The following is an 18,627-nucleotide window of genomic DNA, read 5'->3' as shown; positions in this document are numbered from 1 at the left end:
GGAGGATATTGAGCAAAGACAGCGTGCTTTCGCGCCTGTTAGAGTAGCCATCCCAGCGGAGCCTGACTAGGCAGCTGTGTTTTCTTTTTACCTCGGTGGTTTCTGGCATGTTACACCTCAATCTAAACATGCCATCTTTGTACAGTTTGGTTTCCCCCCTTGCTTATATGAAAAGGCAGTGCTCCTGCCGGTTGCTCAAAAAAAAAGAGCCATAAAAAACAAAAAGAGAAGGGAGGGAGGGGGAGGGGGGAAACACCCCCCTCCCACACTACATCAAAATGCGAAAGCAAATGTATATATATTTGAAAACAATACAATATCTGTCCGAATCAGATGCACACACATATGTCACAATCCAAACAACTACACGATGTCCTGAATAATAACCAGCCTATCCCTCTCTAGCAGGTGAGGCCGGTCCCGGGGTCGACGCCGAACTGCTGGCAGAACTGCTCGTAGAAGCCGACGCGGTTGTTGACAGCGCTCGGGTTCTTGCCGTTGCACTCGAGCCCGCCGTTGATGGCCCTGATGGTTGCCCCGAAACCCTGGCCGGAGACGATGATGTCGTGCACGCTGTTCATCCAGAACCAGAGCGCCGCCTGGAAGGCCACGACGGGGCTGCGCGCCACCGCGTCCGGGTCGTTGACACCGTCGAAGCCGATGCTCTGCCCCGCCGGCCCGTAGTTGTAGTTCCAGGAGATCTGCAGCGGGCCGCGGCCGTAGTAGCCCTTCCCGGCGGCGCAGGGGAACTCCGTGTTCGTCGGGTCGCAGTAGTCCTTGCTCGGCCCGTTGATCTCGTTGATGTAGCAGAACTCTGCAAATACATACACTCATCGTCAGGACCGCACGTAAAAGCTGCTTGAAACCGGTGAGGAAACTATGCCGCGACGGAGTGTGGGTTCTGGCTAGCGGCTTACTTATGGTCTCGTGGTTGACATGGGCAAAGAAGGCGGCGATCTCGCGCTTGGAGTCGTCGTCGGAGCCGGTGCGGCCGAAGGAGGGGTACCCGCCGATTGCGGTGAGGAAGGAGTCGCGGGTGTAGAAGCCCTTGGCCTCGCAGTCGTCGGCGGCCTGGGCGACGAGCGCGCCGAAGAAGGCCGGCGTGACGATGCTGGCCACGGAGACGTTGTTGGTGGCCGGCACGATGCAGGGGCCGGAGCGGCAGCCTGTGCCGCAGTACTCGCTGGTGGTGCCGCAGAACCCGAACCGACTGCAGCACTCGGTCGCCGCGCACCCGCAGTTCTGCGCGGCAGCCATGGCCGACGCCAGGAGGAGGAGCGCGGCGCCGAGAGCGAGCGGCGCGAGCTTTGGCGCCATGGTTGGTGTAAATGAAGATGAGTGAGCGAGCTTGTTGGCTTTGTGGTTAGCTCGTCGTGATCGATGTGAAGTTTCCGTTGGTTCGGGCAGGTTTATATAGAGTTGTCACTCAGGGTTCCAGGGGATACGTGGTACAGGGAGAGCTGTGGATCTTTGACTATTATCTTACTCCTTTCCAATCAGGGCTTGGTCAAACTCATTTGTTTTTTCAACAGCGTCTACGTTTGTGGGCTTCACTCTAGCTGCGTACGCCGCCTGCGTTTCACGTTTAATCATTTTTCTGATGATCCGAGCGTGCCGCAAATTGGAAAAGCGAACGCCACACTCCGAGAGCATAGATTACAAATCGAACTAGCCAGAAATAAAGCACTGCAGCATTTTCTTTGTGGAGGAAACAGCAGCAAGATTGCAACGGTGGGAGAAACTGACGCTCTCCCCGTTACTTACACAAGGAAAACAGATACGGATCCATCTCAAATCTGCATAACAAACTAGTACATTTTTTAGAAAACAAGCAGTAGATTTGTCATTTTTATTGATTAAGAATAAGAGAATTGCCCAATTAATTATGGGAAGACCGGTACAATGGCCAATTGAAGCGACGCACAACAACAATGTGACACACACCATCGAGGGGAAACACATCACCGAGGGAGCACACATGTGTTATCGTCGCCGCTCCTCCTTGAGCTAGCGAACCCGACCTCGCCATGGATTTCCAAAGGAGACGTGATCACCGCAACAGGAGTGGTGAAACCATAAGAACTACCAAACAACAGGCCACACACGCTGACAATAGAGCTGACATGGATCCAAGGACAGGCTACTAAGGAGAACTATGCAAAATTGTACCTTATTGCGAACCATACTATTTGTTGCTTGTCATCGTTGCCGCACGGACTTCTCGCCGCATGGACCTCGTCACCGCAACTCTGAATTCATGCCACAAACAAGCCACCGCGAACCCATGGACACGATGTAGAAAAACTATCACAAGCTTGTCGCGCATCCTCCTAGCCGCTTCTAAATAACCCGCAAACGACCAACAACAAGAACCACACACCACCTCAGCCTTCCACTGGTCCCTCCAACCGATGTGCAACTCCAAGGACGATGCCCCCAAGGGGGCACGTCGCAGGAGCGTCACTATCATCTGATTCAAAGATCCGGGGTTCCTTGGAACTAGCGGAAGGAAGTGTGGGGAGCTTCACCTCGGTAATGCCTTAGGAAGGAAACGGGGCACGAGACATTGCCATCATAGGTTCTAGCCAAAGCCAAATACGATATGCCCCCATGAAATCTCCATGCCTGGCAACAGCACGACCACCTGCAAGCGAAGCGCCAATACCCACCAGAGTGGAACTAGACCTGCGGGACACGAGATTGGAGCAGCGCTGCCATTGCCAACCACACCTCGCTCAGGCAGCAAACATGCTAGCACCAACCCCAAACAGCAAGCCAAATCATGCAACGTCTGGCAGGATACGAGGCTACTCTAACTGTTGACCCCCTCCCCCACCCCCATCCAAGCAACAACAGTAGAAGATCGAAGGTTGATGTCCATGTCCAAGATCCAATATGCCCACGTGTCTTTCAAGATTTCAGTGGATATTTGTGAGAGGCACGACTACCTTAAAAATGTTATGCGAAGATTCTAAAAACACATATTAGTTCTTCCGTGAATTTTAGAACAATGGGTGATTAGTGATTTTCGAGAATGTTACACTGTTGTCCATCGTGAAGAAGACTAGCACTAGTTGTCCACACTGAGAACAACTAGTTGTTCTGCAAATGTGGCCCATCATGTTCAATACTAATCGTCCATGACATGGATGTCGGGACTTAATTAATCTACAGTGTGATGTTGATGACAAAAATAACCGACCAATAGAGAATCTCTAGCCGCCCCTAGCCCCCCAGAAGGGCTATGTGGCATCGGAGGCTAGAAAACACACCCAGCCCCCACCCTCCCAATAGACGTTTTTTCCATATGGTATACCAAAAAACTCATCCAGCACCCCAGGACACCCGAAAGCACAAGGAGCAACTAGGGGCTTCGGTACAATATTCCCCTCTCTCTCTCTCTCTCTCTCTCTCTCTCTCTCTCTCTCTCTCTCTCCTTTGGTCCTTTGTCCCCAATTTCTACCACATCACGGAGAAAGGGCACAGTTGGGATGCAGACGCATCTCCATGGAGCGCTCAGGGCAGAGCTGTGTGGCGAGGGATCCTATGTCATGGTGGAGCTCGGGAGAGAGAATAGGAAAGTGCGATTTGGGGGATGCGGTTAGGAGAAGGATCAATTTTTCTGCGAAACAGGGTTGCCGGAAATATTTTTGCCCAATTGTTTTGGTTCGGATGCCTCTCTAGAAGCTATAGCCAGGCTATATAAAACTTTGATGGTGGATGGATTGCTCTCTACTACCCCCTCCGTCCCATATGATGTGGCGCCTTAGTTTTCCCTGCCTAAATTGTGGCCACTAATTTGAAAATAATAAATATTTTACATGTTATAAGAATTATACAATTGAAAATTTCATTCGAATTCAAACTCATCGGTATAACTTTTTGGCATAAAATTAAAATTTTATTCATCAAATTTATGGTTAGATGTAAAGCTCGAAAAACATGTGGGTCTCCAAAATAAGGGAGAGGGAGTACCTTCCTATGAGATTATAAGCCCCCTTGAAATTGGAGTCCACCTTTAACCATAAATTTAACATATGAAAACATATAATTATTTTAAGACCGCATAATTGAACCTTGAGGAGGCCTTATAATCTTATAAGGAGGTAGTATTTATAACCGGCTTTAGCAAAATAGCCATACAAGTACTCCGTGGTGTATATGTCCTGCGAGTATCCCTTTTTAATTTCAGAAATGTAATATTACAACACAAAAATCATATCATTAGAGTACAATATCTGAAGTTTCTAGTGGTACACGTTTGAAATATATATCTTGTATTACGTTAGTTAAATTAACGATCTAGAAATATCAAATTCAAAAGCAGATTTTATTTCAACGGAATTCCTATATAGGACCGATAATTTCTTAAATCTCAGGCATCCACAAAAAATTCATTTTTCCTTAAACTGCAGTTGGACATTATTTTCTTTAAACTGTCGTAGTTCGACTTTATTTTTCTTTAAACTGCAATTGGACTTTTATGAGGCGATTGAGACTCAAGAAAATCTTAGTCGACTGAGATATAGACAACCCTTCCGCTAATTTCAGGTTGACCGAAATTAAGTTAGGTCCAAATCAACTAGACAACCGTTAGATTTGCATCGTGATTAGTACATACGAGAATTACACATGGATGTGTAATTGCACATGTATGTGCAGTTGCATATCTTTTACCTCAGTTGCACTCGAATAACACAAGAAACCAGGTGACCGAGAATTAAGCTAATTCTAAGTTAACCAAGAATTAGCCGGGTCCGATAGACAAACCATTATTTCAAGAAAAAAAAAAGTCCGAATCAGATGCACACATATATGTCACAGTCCAAACATCTACACGATGATGTCAATAACCAGCCTAACCCTCTCTAGCAGGTGAGCGCGGTCCCAGGGTCGACGCCGAACTGCTGGCAGAACTGCTTGTAGAAGGCGACGCGGTCGTTGACGGCGTTGGGGTTCTTGCCGTTGCACTCGAGCGCGCCATTGATGGCCCTGATGGTTGCCCCGAAACCCTGGCCGGAGACGATGATGTCGTGCACGCTGTTCATCCAGTACCAGAGCGCCGCCTGGAAAGCCACGACGGGGCTGCGCGCCACCGCGTCCGGGTCGTTGACCCCGTCGAAGCCGATGCTCTGCCCCGCCGGTCCGTAGTTGTAGTTCCAGGAGATTTGCAGCGGGCCGCGGCCGTAGTAGCCCTTCCCGGCGGCGCACGGGAACTCCGTGTTCGTCGGGTCGCAGTAGTCCTTGCTCGGCCCGTTGATCTCGTTGATGTAGCAGAACTCTGCAAACCCATCACGTAAGTTTAAAAGCACAAAGCATGGACGAAATCATGCTGCGATGGATTGTTAGCTAGCGGCTTACTTATGGTCTCGTGGTTGACGTGGGCGAAGAAGGCGGCGATCTCGCGCTTGGAGTCGTCGTCGGAGCCGGTGCGGCCGAAGGAGGGGTAGCCGCCGATCGCGGTGAGGAAGGCGTCGCGGGTGTAGAAGCCCTTGGCCTCGCAGTCGGCGGCGGCCTGGGCGACGAGCGCGCCGAAGAAGGCCGGCGTGACGATGCTGGCGACGGACACGTTGTTGGTGACCGGCACGGTGCAGGGGCCCGAGCGGCAGCCCGTGCCGCAGTACTCGCTGGTGGTGCCGCAGAAGCCGAAGCGGCTGCAGCACTCGGTCGCCGCGCACCCGCAGTTCTGCGCGGCCGCCATGGTCGACGCCAGGAGGAGGACGAGCGCCAGCAGCCCAAGCTTTGGCGCCATGGTGTCTATGGGAAGCTGAGTGAGGGAGCTCGTTGGCTTTATGGCTTAGCTCGTGATCGATGTGAAGTTCCCGACGGTAGGAGCAAGTTTATATAGAGTTCTCCGGGTTCCAGGCGATGCGTGTTTCAGGGAGAGTGGTGGATCTTTGACTATTTTCTGACTCTTCTCCAGCGAGGGCTTCGTCAAACTAAATGTGAAAAGCGTCCATATTTCTGGGCTTCACTCTACTGCGTACGCAGCCTGCATTTCACGTTCAATAATTTTCTGGCGGTGATCCCTGCCTGCCGCAAATTGGGAAAGCGAACACCACAGTCCCTGAGCATCTAGATTCTAGATACATCAGAAGCTTCTACGTGAGATCTATCTCCCTCTCCCTTCTCTCATCTCCGGTGTCCCTCCCCTGCGTCCGTGTTGGGCCACACCGGGGCGCTCCCCGTAGGCCCCGCAAAGCCCCCATGCCCAGCCCTCCCTCTTCTTTTGCATCCATTGGAGAGGTTGCAGGGCAAAGCCCGAGTGGCGCCGGTGGCAACATGGCCACTCGAGCGCCGATCTAGGGCATGGAGGTGGCGTTGACTCCAACTCATCCAGGTGCAGTGCCGTGGGACGATGGCAGTTATGCGTGACAACAACGTGTCTAGGGTGGGCCCAATCTAGGCCCATATGGGCTTGGCGGACCGCCCCTACTGGCATGCCAAGCCGGCTTCGGGCGAGTACACGAGGCATGCGGCCTGCCTTCCGGACAAGGACGGCACATGGGGTGGCGACCTCCTCCTACCAGAGGTGGTAGGACACTTGGTGGCTGGTTCTGGCGGATTTTGGGATTCCAACCCGAGTATCGGGCGTCTGGTATTGTCAAGCAGGCAGTCCAGTGAGCTGCGCAATTGGGGAGGTGCGACTGCCGGCAAAAATCGAGCTTCAACTTCGGTAATGGTGGACGATGGTTGCCCCTCTGAGCGTCGTTGCCTTGTCGAAAGAATCATCGTCGCCTTGTCGAAAGCATCGCCGTTGCATGACTTGTCTCCTCCCTCTAGATACTCCAGGGTCTGGGTGCCCCAGATCGGCCGCCCCACACCGCTCTCCCTCCTAGAGGCATAGTTTTGGAGTGGATGCTCGCTAGGAAGGTTAGGAGGTGGAGCGGTGTAACATCTACCACGTCGATGACAACATGTCTCGGCGGCATGGCTCATAAATGTCTGGGTGGTGGGCACGAGATGATGGATGCGCGCAGGTTGGTGAGGCTGAATGGTTCCTTGAGGTGTCATTGTGAAGTCAACCCACAAGGCCGATATGACCACTTCCATCGGCAAGCTTGTAGATGTGCCTTCTTATCGTCGGGATGGTGGCTTTGAGTTAATCGATGCCTATGCTACTGTTAGATTTTGTTAAATAATCTAATATACAATAATTATAAAGACAAATGCAGAGCCTGATATTTCAAGATCATCTTTAAGCTGAAGGCATGATGCCCTGCTTTAAATTAATAAAGTCGCACGGCCAAGAGATACAAGAATGTTGTGCTTACAACACAACACCCAACTCAAGCACACAAAGATAAACAAGAAACACAGTTTGAGCCGACGATGTCCTCCTCGCATGAACGCCAAGAGAAGCAGTAGCAGCACCATGTAAGCAATGACGTTAAGGGTAGCACACAATGATCACCAATCGGTATCAACGAAGGACCATCTTCCTCCTCCATCACCTAAGAGAGTCCCAACCCTCTCGCCCTGGATCGCAGGGCACCGTACTGTTGGCGGGTGGAGATGTTCACCCTAGAACAAAGAGAGATGTATTCTAGGAAACCAACCGGGTAGACCACGTTGACCACCTCGCCGCGGCAGACACGTTGGTGCCACGAACAACTTCAACGAGCGGACACCTTGAAGAAGGGAAAGCTTGGGAGTAGCCCTAGAAACCGAAGACGCGGATGAGCCAAGCAAAGCAGCCTCACCTCCAATAGATTCACACCGACCATGGCTTCGCTCGCCTCTACACCACTGGTCCCAAGACGGCGCCTCCAAAGAGGGAACGACACCCATGGCACCGTCGCCATCCAATCCAAGCGGATTTTGGGATTTCACCCAGGACAGGGGTAGGGGTGAGGGGATGGGACCTCAGTGGCGCCTCACTAGGCAACGCCGCTGTAAGGGTACATTGCCCCTATGTGTGGTTTTTGTAATTAATGACAACCCCTATAGACTAATGTTTTCATTGAGTTTATATGAAGGAATATTCCATAGGTTCTACTTGTATTCCATGTGTTGGATTCAAGTATGGATGCCATGTAAATAAAGATACATCTTGTGTATTGGAATCAAGATCATCGATTTGAAGACATATATGTGATATGATCAAGAAGAAGAAATGAAGATGGAGTTCTTATGTGGAACTCAATATTAGCCATGCTCTATCTTATGAGAGTATGAGAAGATACAAGGTTGAGTTGGGCAAGTTCAAGATGAGCATCTCAAGTGGATCACATGCTTGAAGCTTGCCGTCCATTTGGTGATAATGGACTTGTGAAGATATGCATCAATGAAGCTTTCCCATCATAGTGTATGGGGGAGCATTTGTGAGTCTTCACAAAGCAACAATGATCAAGTTGTGGCATTCCGGCTTGTGTAGAGCTTGAAGAGTTATCATCAAGATCAATCGGGATGCGCAAGGCTAAGGTATGACCTTGATAGGTTTTCCTTTTACCGGTCTCAAGGTGGTTGATGGGAGACCGGATTATAGGATAGATAGCCGCACTATTAAGAGGGACTTTCGGTTGAGTAACTCGATCACATCGTCTTAGGGAGCTCAATCCTTTGCATACTTTGCATATTCCTATTGCTTCTTGGTGTTTCTCGGTGTTAAGTTCTTGAGCTTGTTGCTAGCTTTACAACAAGCCCGAGTTCATCGAAAACGGAGTTCGCATGCATCTTCTATTGCGTTTTCGAGGTTGGGTGATTTTACCGGTTATTCATGATATAAGGTTCTACCTTTTATATTCATGATAAAATCCCCTCCTACAGTTTCTTGAGTTTTCACTTTCCATAGTATAGCATTTGTTCTTATCTCTCAAACAAAATGGTTTCATTCGAATCGGAGTTCGGGAGCATTTGTTATTAAAGAAAAAGTAAAAGAAAAAAAAAGGAAAAGGAAAAGGGGAGGGGCTGCCGGCCGACCGACCGGCCTGCCGGCCCACGCGCCGGCCCACCCGGTTTGGTCCAGCCCAGGTTCCGGCCGGCGCCGGCCTGCCCAGCGTGCCGCCCGGCCTACCGGCCTCTGGCCGGGCCGGGCCTTCTCCTCCCCCGCGCCGGCCTGCCCGGCGTGCCGCCGGCCGATCGGCCTCTGGCCGGGCCGGGCCTTCTCCTCCCCCGCCCCGGCCTGCCCAGCGTGCCGCCCGGCCGACCGGCCTCCTGGCCGGGCCGGGCCTTCTCCTCTCCCGTGCGGCCCACCTACCCGGCGCGCCTCCACGCACGACCGGCCGCCTCCCAAGCTGGGCCGCCTCCCCGCGCAGCCCATCTCGCGCCGCCTCGCCCCGGCCTGCTGCGGCCTCCTCCGGGCCGCTCCGCCCCACGCGGCCTGGCGCTTTTTGCCGCACAGTGCGGCTGGTGCCCCGCCCGGCGGGTGGGCCGGTCCGACCGGGCTGCTGACCGGCCTGGCCGGCTGCTGCTCCGGTCGGCCGGCCTGGCAGCCGGCTGGGCTGTTTTTCCTGCGCGTTTTCAGTGTTGTTTTCCCCCAACGGTTATTTCCTCCTCCTTGCTATAAATAGGCCTTTCTTCCACCTTGAGAGTACTAGTTCTTCCCATTTCTTCACCTTCATTGTTGCTCTTGGAAGAACTTGCTCTCCCCTTTGATTCCTCCCATGATTCTTGCCCATTCCTGAGGATTTGAGAGAGAGGAGATCTAGATCTACAATCCCCACCAATCCATTTCTCCTCTAAGTGAGGGGAACCCTTTGGATCTAGATCTTGGAGTCTTTTGTTGACTTTCCCCATTGTTCTTCCTCTCCAATCTCATCCTAGCATTTGTTGTTTGGGTGGGATTTGAGAGTGAATGATTTGAACACCTCTAGTGTTCTTGCTTTGCATCATTGTATAGTGTTGAGCTCTCCACCACGATTAGTTCGAGTGAGAGACCGTGAGCTTGTTACTCTTGGAGGAAGACCTCCTAGTTGGCTTGGCGGTTGGTGCTCCGGTGATCTCTTCTAGAAGATTGTGAAGAGGCTCGGGCTTCTCCTTTGTGGAGCTTGTGAAGTGGTTGTGGAGCTTGCCATCTCCGGAGCGGAGGAAAAGCTAACCATAAGGAAAGGGCCATTATCCTTCGTGGGTGTGGTTCGGAGAATAGGGTGAGCCTTCGTGGCGCGGGGAATCCTTCGTGGGACCTCCACTCCTCCAAACGTGACGTACCTTCTTGCAAAGGAAGGGAACACGGGAATACATCCTCGTCTCCGCGTGCCTCGGTTATTTCTATACCCGAGCTCTCTTTCCTTGTGATAGCCATCGTGCTTGAAGTACATATATCTTGCTATCACTTGTGCTACATATATCTTGTGCCTATCTTGCTTAGCTCTAGTTGATATTGTTACACTTAGTTGAGCTTAGCATATTTAGGGTTTGTGCTTGTAAACTAAACGATAGTTTAATTCCGTATTCTTACAAGACAAATCCGCAAGAGTTTTTAATCGCCTATTCAACCCCCCTCTGGGCGACATCTCGATATTTCAGCCGCCTAAAAGGCGTCACCGCCACTGTGGTCAAAGACAGAGGATTTCTCCCGGCCCCAACAATCCATACCCGTTCCCCGGCCATCAACCACCGACACGAAGCCGACATCCAAGATCGACGGGGAGGCAGAGGCCAGAGGGAGGTGGAAGATCCAAACTTTGGGCTCCGACTCAAGCAGACGAAGCCGCCCACCCTTGAATCGCCACCCGCATGGACTAGGGCGCCGATCATCAACATCCACGAACGCCACCGGCCGCGTGATCGGAGTCGTCTCACCATCCGAGGCCACCGCCTTGGTTCTGGAGCCCCCACCGTGGAAGCCGCGAGACATATCTCCCTCACCTAAAGCCGAACCAGGGGCCATTCATTGGAGAAAGGGGAGCCCATCGAGCAGCCTCCTTGATCATGGTGATCCTGACGCGGAGATCCTCCACCTAGATACCACGCAGGAGGGGGCAAAGGGCTGAGATCCCCGCCGCCCACTTCACCGGCGTGCCCATGAGGTGACAAGGAGGGAGGGAGGGAAAGGGGGCGGCGGCGCGGCTAGGATTTCGCCCCCTTAGTCGCCTGAACGGGGCGACGCGAGGAGAGGGAAGCAGTCCCTCTCTTGTCCTTTTCCTGCCACTTGATCGATGCATACTTCAAGCTCCTCTTCCAAAGAGAAAAACAAGCTTTCTACAATCGAACAAAATAAGTTGCCGTGGATGAAGGGGCGCCAAGATTGCACAGGGACAAATGCAGCCGGTTGCTTTCCCCGTTACTTACAAGTAAAATTGATACGGATCGATCTTTCGTCTGTGAAAAAGAAAAATCGGGCCAAGATCTCGCCGTGAACGGTCGTGGGTTTCTTGATGCGTGGACCGCTACGGATGAGTGGAGCATTCAGGGATTTTTTCTCGTGAGACACGGCTAGTCGGCTACCATACACGATGTATTGGTGCTGGTGGACAGTACATCAAGAAAAAACGCAGCCGCTGAAATTTCGTGTTTGCCCTACCCCTCACGGCTTTTGAGTTTCCAGTAATCTGGCTGGTCTGACCTTGCCGGGAAAGTCAGCTGCTCCGCTGGCTGCCGGTGGCAGCCACTCCGGTCACCGCCGCACGCCAAATCTGAATAGTCAGAGTTGCAGGCTTCTTCCGTCCGATATGGATACCTTTGACTAAACTGCTAGTGCCTTTTTCTCTTTATTTTTCATTTTGATCGAGACAAAGGAATTAGAATTTTCATTAATTAAGAAGAAAAGAGTTGACCGGTTTATTAGCGGGAAACCAAATGGAAACCAATATAATCACCCTCGCCGGTTTTCATGAAACATGATTATCGCGAGGGCACACACAACTAGAGCTGCAAACGAGCCGAGTCCGATCAAGTTAGATCGGGCTCAACTCTACTCAATACAAAATTCAAGTGAGCTCAAACCGTGTGAAGTTAAAGATTGAGCTATAAAATTTGCTTCATACTCAGCTTGGGCCAGTCCCGAATCAATCTCAAGCTATGAAAAACGATAAATTATGAATATTTTTTGCATATGAAATGAAGAAAATACCGCCCATACATGTAGGAATAATAACTTAAACTTTCATATTTTGCTTATATAAATTTCATAGAAAGTGGAAGGAATAAATTCAGTCCACAAGGTATAAGCTATTTGTATCATGTTTTCTTTTAATATATAGCATTATTATTACACATAAATATATTACAACCCTACACACACAACCACTCTCTCTACCCACAAAAACTACACACATAACAACAAAAACGAGGATCTTTGTTGAGATTGCCCACCAGCATCATCGTCATCACGCAATATTTATATATTGACTTGAAAGAAGCATTTGCCTTTCATGTAAATAAAGTCTATACATCAATAAATATGGACTGAGCCTCAAGTCACATGTAAGTATCTTAGATTCCGTTAAACAATATCTCAGACGTGTATGTATTATTAACAAATTCTCAAGGCCTTTGTTCGGTTAATCCTTTTTCTAGGTGAATTAGAGTGGATTGGATGAAAATTAGGAAGATTCTTACTTAGATGAGATTTAATCCCCAAAATCCATGTCAATGGATTCAAATCCGTAGGAAATCGAAAAAGGCCTAATGTGGAAACCTCTCAAACGAGGGTAAAACCAATATGCCAAAGCCACCCACTTAATTTCTATGGAGCTCAAATTGCGAGAGCATGTAACCGAGCTAGTTGAGCGGGGTATTGCACGGCCAATCGTTTAATTAGACCCACTTTATTTCCTCTATCATTACTTGTGTCAAGTAAAACTCCTTTTTCTTGGCATCTAGTTTCTTTCATTAATTTCCGTTTTCTTTCTTTCCTCCTTGGTTTTCTGTTCTTCTCTCATCTTCTTCAATGGAGGATGCGATAACATTGAAATTTTTGGCACCTTCATGGTGGCTAGATGAAAATCCAAACATCCCAACTTCTCATATTCAAAGACCAAGGTGACCCAAAGTCATGACATTAAGGGTTGGCGGGCTCTTGCAAATGTTAGAATGCCTAAAAGGCCTTAAAAATCCAAAAATACAGAAGAAACTAGAATACCTACAAACACCTATGTATTTGGAAATTCAAAAATTACATCAATATTTTTCCATTGTCTTTGCATATTGCTCATTATTATTTTTATGCTTCACAAAACCTCCTTTACGTGGGACAACGATCTCTATTTTCTTGTTGGACAGTTAGCTTTGCCATGCTAGGTTTTTCGTGTGTATCTATCTTTCTTTTGAGTTTGTTTACGGTACGTAGACTCTCGTCATTCGGGCTTGGAATTAAAGATTTAATTTGCAATTCTAAGAAAAACATGGTTGGCTGCCACATAATCGGTTACGGATTCAATTGAGAATTTCATGGTTTTCATCCCATGCGCAACTTTAATTCCTTCCGTTGCTCCGTCATTTCCGTGGATTTGCAAAATAAAATGATGTCATCGATGCCATTTCATTTCTTCTAAATGAAAGGAAACTATGGTTGACAAACGAGCCCTTGACAGGGTTTTCAAGTGTATCCTTCGTTCTAGACCGAGAGTATTGTCCTGCTAAATAAGGGCTTCTTCGGTTCATTGGATTCGTATAGGAATTGTGTAGGATTTAGATTTTATATGTGACTTTTTCCTACATTAGTTGTTTGATTCATAAAAACATATCCTATAGGAATCTTGCAGTTCAAATCCTATAGTAATGAAACATTAAGTCATACCTCATGGAATTTTTTTTTTTTGACACAATCAAACACAACTCCTTTTCCTATAGGATTCAACTATGTAAAACATCTTAATCCTATGCTTTTTCTATTCGTATGATTTTTTTTCTCTATCTTACGAATTAAAGGAGGCCCGTCGTGCGAGGCTTGCGTCAGGCTTCCGTCCAGTTGTGGGCTAAACAAGGGGCCGACCAACAGTTCAAAAAAGGGGCCCACCGGCCTGCGTGGGGGGATTAGACGTAACAGGCCCGATCAAACTACCCTGTATCGAACGAGGCCTGAAGTGGGAATCAACAGACCAAGGCCTTACGTGGGGATCTAAAAAAAAGGCCTAACTAACTCTCACTGCGCGGCGCCGGGTTACAAATCGCCCGAGCGGCATACAGGGCTCTCCAACCCGAGTACGAGTAGGACGACCCCAATCCAAATCCCTCTTCCCCTTCCCTTCTTCCCCGTCCCATCTTCTCCCAGTACGCGGAAACCCCGCCTCGCCTCCCACCCACCCACCGCCGGGGACCAGCCTTCCGCCGCCGCCGTGCTTCCAGGTAACGCCCTCTCCACCGCCTCACCTCACCTTTTTCCTCTCGCGTGCTCGCATGATCTGCGGCCCTCGCCTCCGCCGTTCGCGCGCTCCCCCCGTGTTCGCGTCCGTCCGCTTGGTCGGCCTCGTGTTCGTGGCCGTGGCGCTGGCGGCACCGTCTGATTTTTTTCTGGCCGGTTAGGGTTTGTTAGGGTGCGTTGCCGACTTGCCGTGCGCTCTGGTTTACCCCCTGGGTATCCGACCCGCGCAAATTGCCGCCGCTGAGAAGGGGGAAGCCAATCCTTTCTGGGCTTCTGCCTTATCTGTCAAACCGCTCACGATTTTATTTCAACATTAAGGAACACGTACCGTCTCTCAGCGCCAATTCCGACTCCCCAGCTGCCTTTGCTCGCGTGATTTGTGACGGAATTTACCCGAGAAGGTTCGTTCTCTTACATACACATGGGGCTGGACCAGTATTATGGCTGCGTGTCCCTGTAGCGTTAGTCGTATCACGTCATCATTTCTGTCATAGAATTTTGTTCACCTCACTTGCGGTTTTCAGTTAGTTGTTTGGGCATGAACAAGAAGGTAGTGCAGGTTTAGCTGTGAATTTCGTATTAAATGATTGGAATTTAGCAGTATTCCGTATGGAAAGCAAGGGATGCCGGTGTGCTCGGTATTTCCTCTATAAAGCACAACAGAAGATGCACTGTAACTGTTTTCAGTATATAACATAGAATTATTAGATGGAATACATAACTGGCAGTCTGGCAGATATGCACAATGTTTTCCAAATTAGGGCTGATATTTCCTTATTAGACTATAAGGGGCCATGTTCACTTTAGTAGTTAAGTATGCATGTGAAAAATGCACAGTTCCTTCAATTTACCATATGCAGAAGAGGACTTGTCTTACTTCAGTATCTCATGAAATTGAAGCCTGGAGTAGATTAAGAACATCTGTGTATTTTCACATGTACTAGTTCTTATTTGAGTATGTTTTTCCACCTACAGTTGATCTATGGTGAATATCACAACATGGAATGGTTTATTGCTACTACTTATATAGCTCCTTATTTGCTTCTGCTTCTGATGGATGAACCAGTCTTTGTGTACTCAAGAAAACACCTTATGATTTACTTGTGGTTTTCCGTTAGTTGGTTTGAGCATGAACAAGAAGGTAGTGCATGTTTAGGTGTGAATTCTGTATCAAGTGATTGGCATTTGGCAGTATTCTGTATGGAAGGAAGACAATGCGATAAAAGAAAGGGGATGCCGATGTACTCGGTATTTCCTCTGTAAAGTAGAACAGCAGATGCATTGTAACTGTTTTCGGTATATAACATAGAATTATTTGATGGGATATATAATTGGCAGATATGCTTAACAGTTTCCAATTTAGTGCCGACATGTCCCTATTAAACCAAGGGGGTATGTTCACTTAAGTATGCATGTGAAAAGACACAACTGCTTTAATTTACCTTCTGGAGAAGAGGAATTGTCTAATTTTAGTATCTCATGAAATTGAAGCCTTGAGTAGATTAAGAACATCTGTGTATTTTCACATGTAGTTCTTATTTGAGTATGTTCCCACCTACGATTGATCTATATTGAATATCAGAACATGGAATGGTTTATTGCTGTTAGTACTATATAGCCCCTTACTTGCTTCTGCTTCTGATGGATGAACCAGTCTTGTGTATTCAAGAAAAAACCTTATGCTGTCTGTAAATCTGCAGGCTTGTCTCTAGTTAATTCGGTTATTCAAGTAAAAAGAAAAGCATGAGCTACTTCCAAGCTACAACTTGCAAGCCTCATAGTGGGCTCATTGTGGACAGACCCATAGTGGGCCTTGGGAAGACCTGCAGATTACTACCTGTTGCACAGTGTTCCCTACGGTCGCGTGCTCTTGGACTCCGCAAGCTTGAAAAGCAAATCTACCCAAGGCTTGTTATTGTTGCTGCCAGCCACAAAAGGGTTACTCCTGTCTATGCCTCGAGCGGAAAATGGAATCCTGAGATTGACAATGATGTAAGCATATTCCGTGCCCCTATGCTTGATTATACATGATGTGAGTGTGTGTCTGAACTGACTACAATAGTCACAAAATTATTATGCATCCTGTTTTTTTCACTTGATATTAGCTCAAAGTGAGCTAACATATCTGGTACTATTTGTTTTAACTTTTCTTCTGGTATTATTTGGTTCAACCTTGCCACACTTTCTCCCAAAACATGCTTATGTGATGCTCCTGAAACTAATTTATTATATAGCTCATGTAATCTATTGGGTTGGTTAAAAGGCTAGTAGTTAGGGCCTTAGGGGCATGGTCTGGCTTGGTGGTGGAAGTTAAAGTTAGGGGTATGTGGCCAAAATAGGTTTCTACAGTCTCAGTTTATGCACCAGATGATTTGTGCTGGAAAGGTGCATCTATATATGTTTCATTTGGTTTCTGTTAGGAATGTCGTTGAACAGTCTCCTTAACTTGTTTTTGGCCTTGTTACAGACCTTTATGGATGATTTGAACAAGGCCCTGGCTGATGCAAAAAAGCCACGACCCATACAAGATGTGCTGAAAGAGAAACTCGCAATGCTGAGAGAACAAGCATCTGGTGGAGGTGGAGGAAATGGAAACAGGCGTGGAGGCAATGGTGGTTCCGGTGGCCCAGAAGATGAATCATTCAAGGAATCATTGGATGAAATAGTCCAAGTTATCTTAGCGACTGTTGCTTTTATACTTGTGGTAACTATCATTGCTTTCTTTTTGTGTTTTTTTCCTTCCTTTCCAAATGCTGTTTTTTTTACATCTATCACCTCTGATTTATAAGCTTTAGTGTAGTCCAACTTTCCAATTTTATTATAATGCTATTATCAGTAAATAATTATGTATTTTTAATGAAATATCGTGTTATATAATTTGCTTTTATTACAATAACCTTTTCATAAATCAGCTGACCAAAAAGGCCAGTCTTGGACCATTTGTACCAAAAGAGTTCTGTCTGTATATGTCTAGTTAATAAGTATTGTATGTTTGGCAGATAACATGGTTGCTTGCTTGGTTCCGGCTTTATTGAAAGACTTTGTGTTAGTTGAGTAGTGTATAGCATTTGCCTCTGAAATAATTCTTGCTCATGGACTGCATCGTCCACAAGCAACATGGAAATACCAAAGTGACTTTCATCTTTTTTTATTAAATATCATAGTTGTGTATCTATGCTTAGCTTAATCCTAAACATTAAGAAACCATGACTTCGATCTAAATCAATAGTGTTTTCTCTTTGGTGCAGTATATTCATATTATCAGAGGCGAAGAGCTGTACCGTCTTGCCAGGGACTACACTAGATATCTTGTCACTGGTAAGCGAACTGCCAGACTGAAGCGTTCCATGCAACAATGGCGCAATTTCTCAGAGAAATTCATGCAAAACGACGGCTCTCAAGAAGAGCGGTACGAGAGGCCAGCCAGTTCCGAACCCATGTGGTGGCAACAGCCTCAGAAGTTTGTTCATCTTATGGAGGAGCTTTGCAGAGGAAATTGGCGCCCTCATGCCCAGAAGTCTTAGTTCTGGCATTCCATTGTCCTTTTTTGACACTTCAAAGAATATGCGGGCGTAGGTGGGATGGGTACCAGTTGCACGGCTGGTGCAAAAATTCTACATGGATGGAGCTTCTTGCTGGGGCAGATGTCTTGTTCTTTGTTCTTTTAAAGCGTACATGTGTCTCTATCTGGTTTGTTAAGTATTTGAATGTGGGCAGGTTTTTGGCAATTTTGTAGTTGATGAGACTGATTATTATGATGGTTAGCCTGGTAATCAGATGTAGGTGATAACTGTTCACCTATTTTGCGATGGATTATAACTGTAAAAGCCATATGAAGAACCTAGTGGCAAAAATGGAGATTGCTCTAAGCACGTTGTCTGTTCATGTCATTGACATCATTTGCATCTGTTCACAATGCTTACTGTAAGGAGAATGCTCCTCCGTCCTGTAACGTTATTACAACCTGCTAACTCACATAATGGTTACAATATCTAATACTACGGGACGTGACATTCTGTTGTAATATCATGTTATATTATGGGACTGAGGGAATAAAAAAATCCGTCCTCTATGAATATCAGGAGCGATTGTCTAAGCAACAAAATCTTGTGTACAGACAAATTTTAAATAATTAAAGCAATTCTAGTCGCCAAGTCACTGGACCAGCGAAACTGATTCCTACAAGGTTGAGCTTTCAAAGCAAATCCATAACCTGAAAAACAAGGATGTTTTTATTCATTGGAATGGATGTAGTATTCTTGTTTGTCACATTCTTGCTGCTGTCCCAATGCTGTCAAAAATTGCCTATAAACAAGTATTTCTGCTGTCAATGCTGTGAAGAATTGCCTAAAACCAAGTATTTCGCGTACTATGTTTTTGGC

General features: G+C 47.6%; 3 protein-coding genes across 4 annotated transcripts; 1 reads left to right on the top strand and 2 right to left on the bottom strand.

Moving 5' to 3' along the window:
* Positions 1–279: 279 nt before the first annotated feature.
* Positions 280–1,388, bottom strand: LOC127307191 (chitinase 6). Its single transcript, XM_051337918.1, has 2 exons — positions 918–1,388; positions 280–814 (listed from the first exon to the last, which is right to left on the bottom strand). Exons 1-2 carry the CDS (start codon positions 1,315–1,317, stop codon positions 402–404), a joined length of 813 nt encoding a protein of 270 aa, XP_051193878.1. The 5' UTR covers positions 1,318–1,388; the 3' UTR covers positions 280–401.
* A 3,322-nt stretch (positions 1,389–4,710) lies between these two features.
* LOC127307192 (chitinase 6) lies at positions 4,711–5,896 on the bottom strand. Its single transcript, XM_051337919.2, has 2 exons — positions 5,362–5,896; positions 4,711–5,281 (listed from the first exon to the last, which is right to left on the bottom strand). Exons 1-2 carry the CDS (start codon positions 5,750–5,752, stop codon positions 4,869–4,871), a joined length of 804 nt encoding a protein of 267 aa, XP_051193879.1. The 5' UTR covers positions 5,753–5,896; the 3' UTR covers positions 4,711–4,868.
* An 8,182-nt stretch (positions 5,897–14,078) lies between these two features.
* On the top strand, positions 14,079–18,130 carry LOC127307194 (uncharacterized). Of its 2 annotated transcripts, none has more exons than XM_051337922.2 (4): positions 14,079–14,229; positions 15,946–16,237; positions 16,713–16,949; positions 17,494–18,130. In XM_051337922.2, the coding sequence occupies exons 2-4, from the start codon at positions 15,989–15,991 to the stop codon at positions 17,767–17,769; spliced, it is 762 nt and encodes a 253-aa protein (XP_051193882.1). In that variant the 5' UTR covers positions 14,079–14,229; positions 15,946–15,988; the 3' UTR covers positions 17,770–18,130. The 2 variants fall into 2 exon arrangements, with proteins under 2 accessions (XP_051193882.1, XP_051193883.1); XM_051337923.2 differs by lacking the exon at positions 14,079–14,229 and adding an exon at positions 14,558–14,646.
* Positions 18,131–18,627: the final 497 nt, after the last annotated feature.

Source organism: Lolium perenne, chromosome 6 (genome assembly GCF_019359855.2).
Source record: "Lolium perenne isolate Kyuss_39 chromosome 6, Kyuss_2.0, whole genome shotgun sequence".
Taxonomy (NCBI): Eukaryota; Viridiplantae; Streptophyta; class Magnoliopsida; order Poales; family Poaceae; genus Lolium; species Lolium perenne.
Note: the sequence above shows the minus strand (reverse complement) of the source record. Positions and strands in the feature narration are given on the sequence as shown.

What these genes read in the sequence shown, in the direction of transcription:
- LOC127307194 (XM_051337922.2), top strand. Translation starts at nt 15,989, where the DNA reads ATGAGCTACTTCCAAGCTACAACTTGCAAGCCTCATAGTGGGCTCATT. An exon ending in ATCCTGAGATTGACAATGAT is followed by an intron (nt 16,238 to 16,712) that starts GTAAGCATATTC and finishes GCCTTGTTACAG; the next exon opens with ACCTTTATGGATGATTTGAA. An exon ending in CTGTTGCTTTTATACTTGTG is followed by an intron (nt 16,950 to 17,493) that starts GTAACTATCATT and finishes TCTTTGGTGCAG; the next exon opens with TATATTCATATTATCAGAGG.
- LOC127307191 (XM_051337918.1), bottom strand. Translation starts at nt 1,317, where the DNA reads ATGGCGCCAAAGCTCGCGCCGCTCGCTCTCGGCGCCGCGCTCCTCCTC. An exon ending in TGTCAACCACGAGACCATAA is followed by an intron (nt 815 to 917) that starts GTAAGCCGCTAG and finishes ATGTATTTGCAG; the next exon opens with AGTTCTGCTACATCAACGAG.
- LOC127307192 (XM_051337919.2), bottom strand. Translation starts at nt 5,752, where the DNA reads ATGGCGCCAAAGCTTGGGCTGCTGGCGCTCGTCCTCCTCCTGGCGTCG. An exon ending in CGTCAACCACGAGACCATAA is followed by an intron (nt 5,282 to 5,361) that starts GTAAGCCGCTAG and finishes ATGGGTTTGCAG; the next exon opens with AGTTCTGCTACATCAACGAG.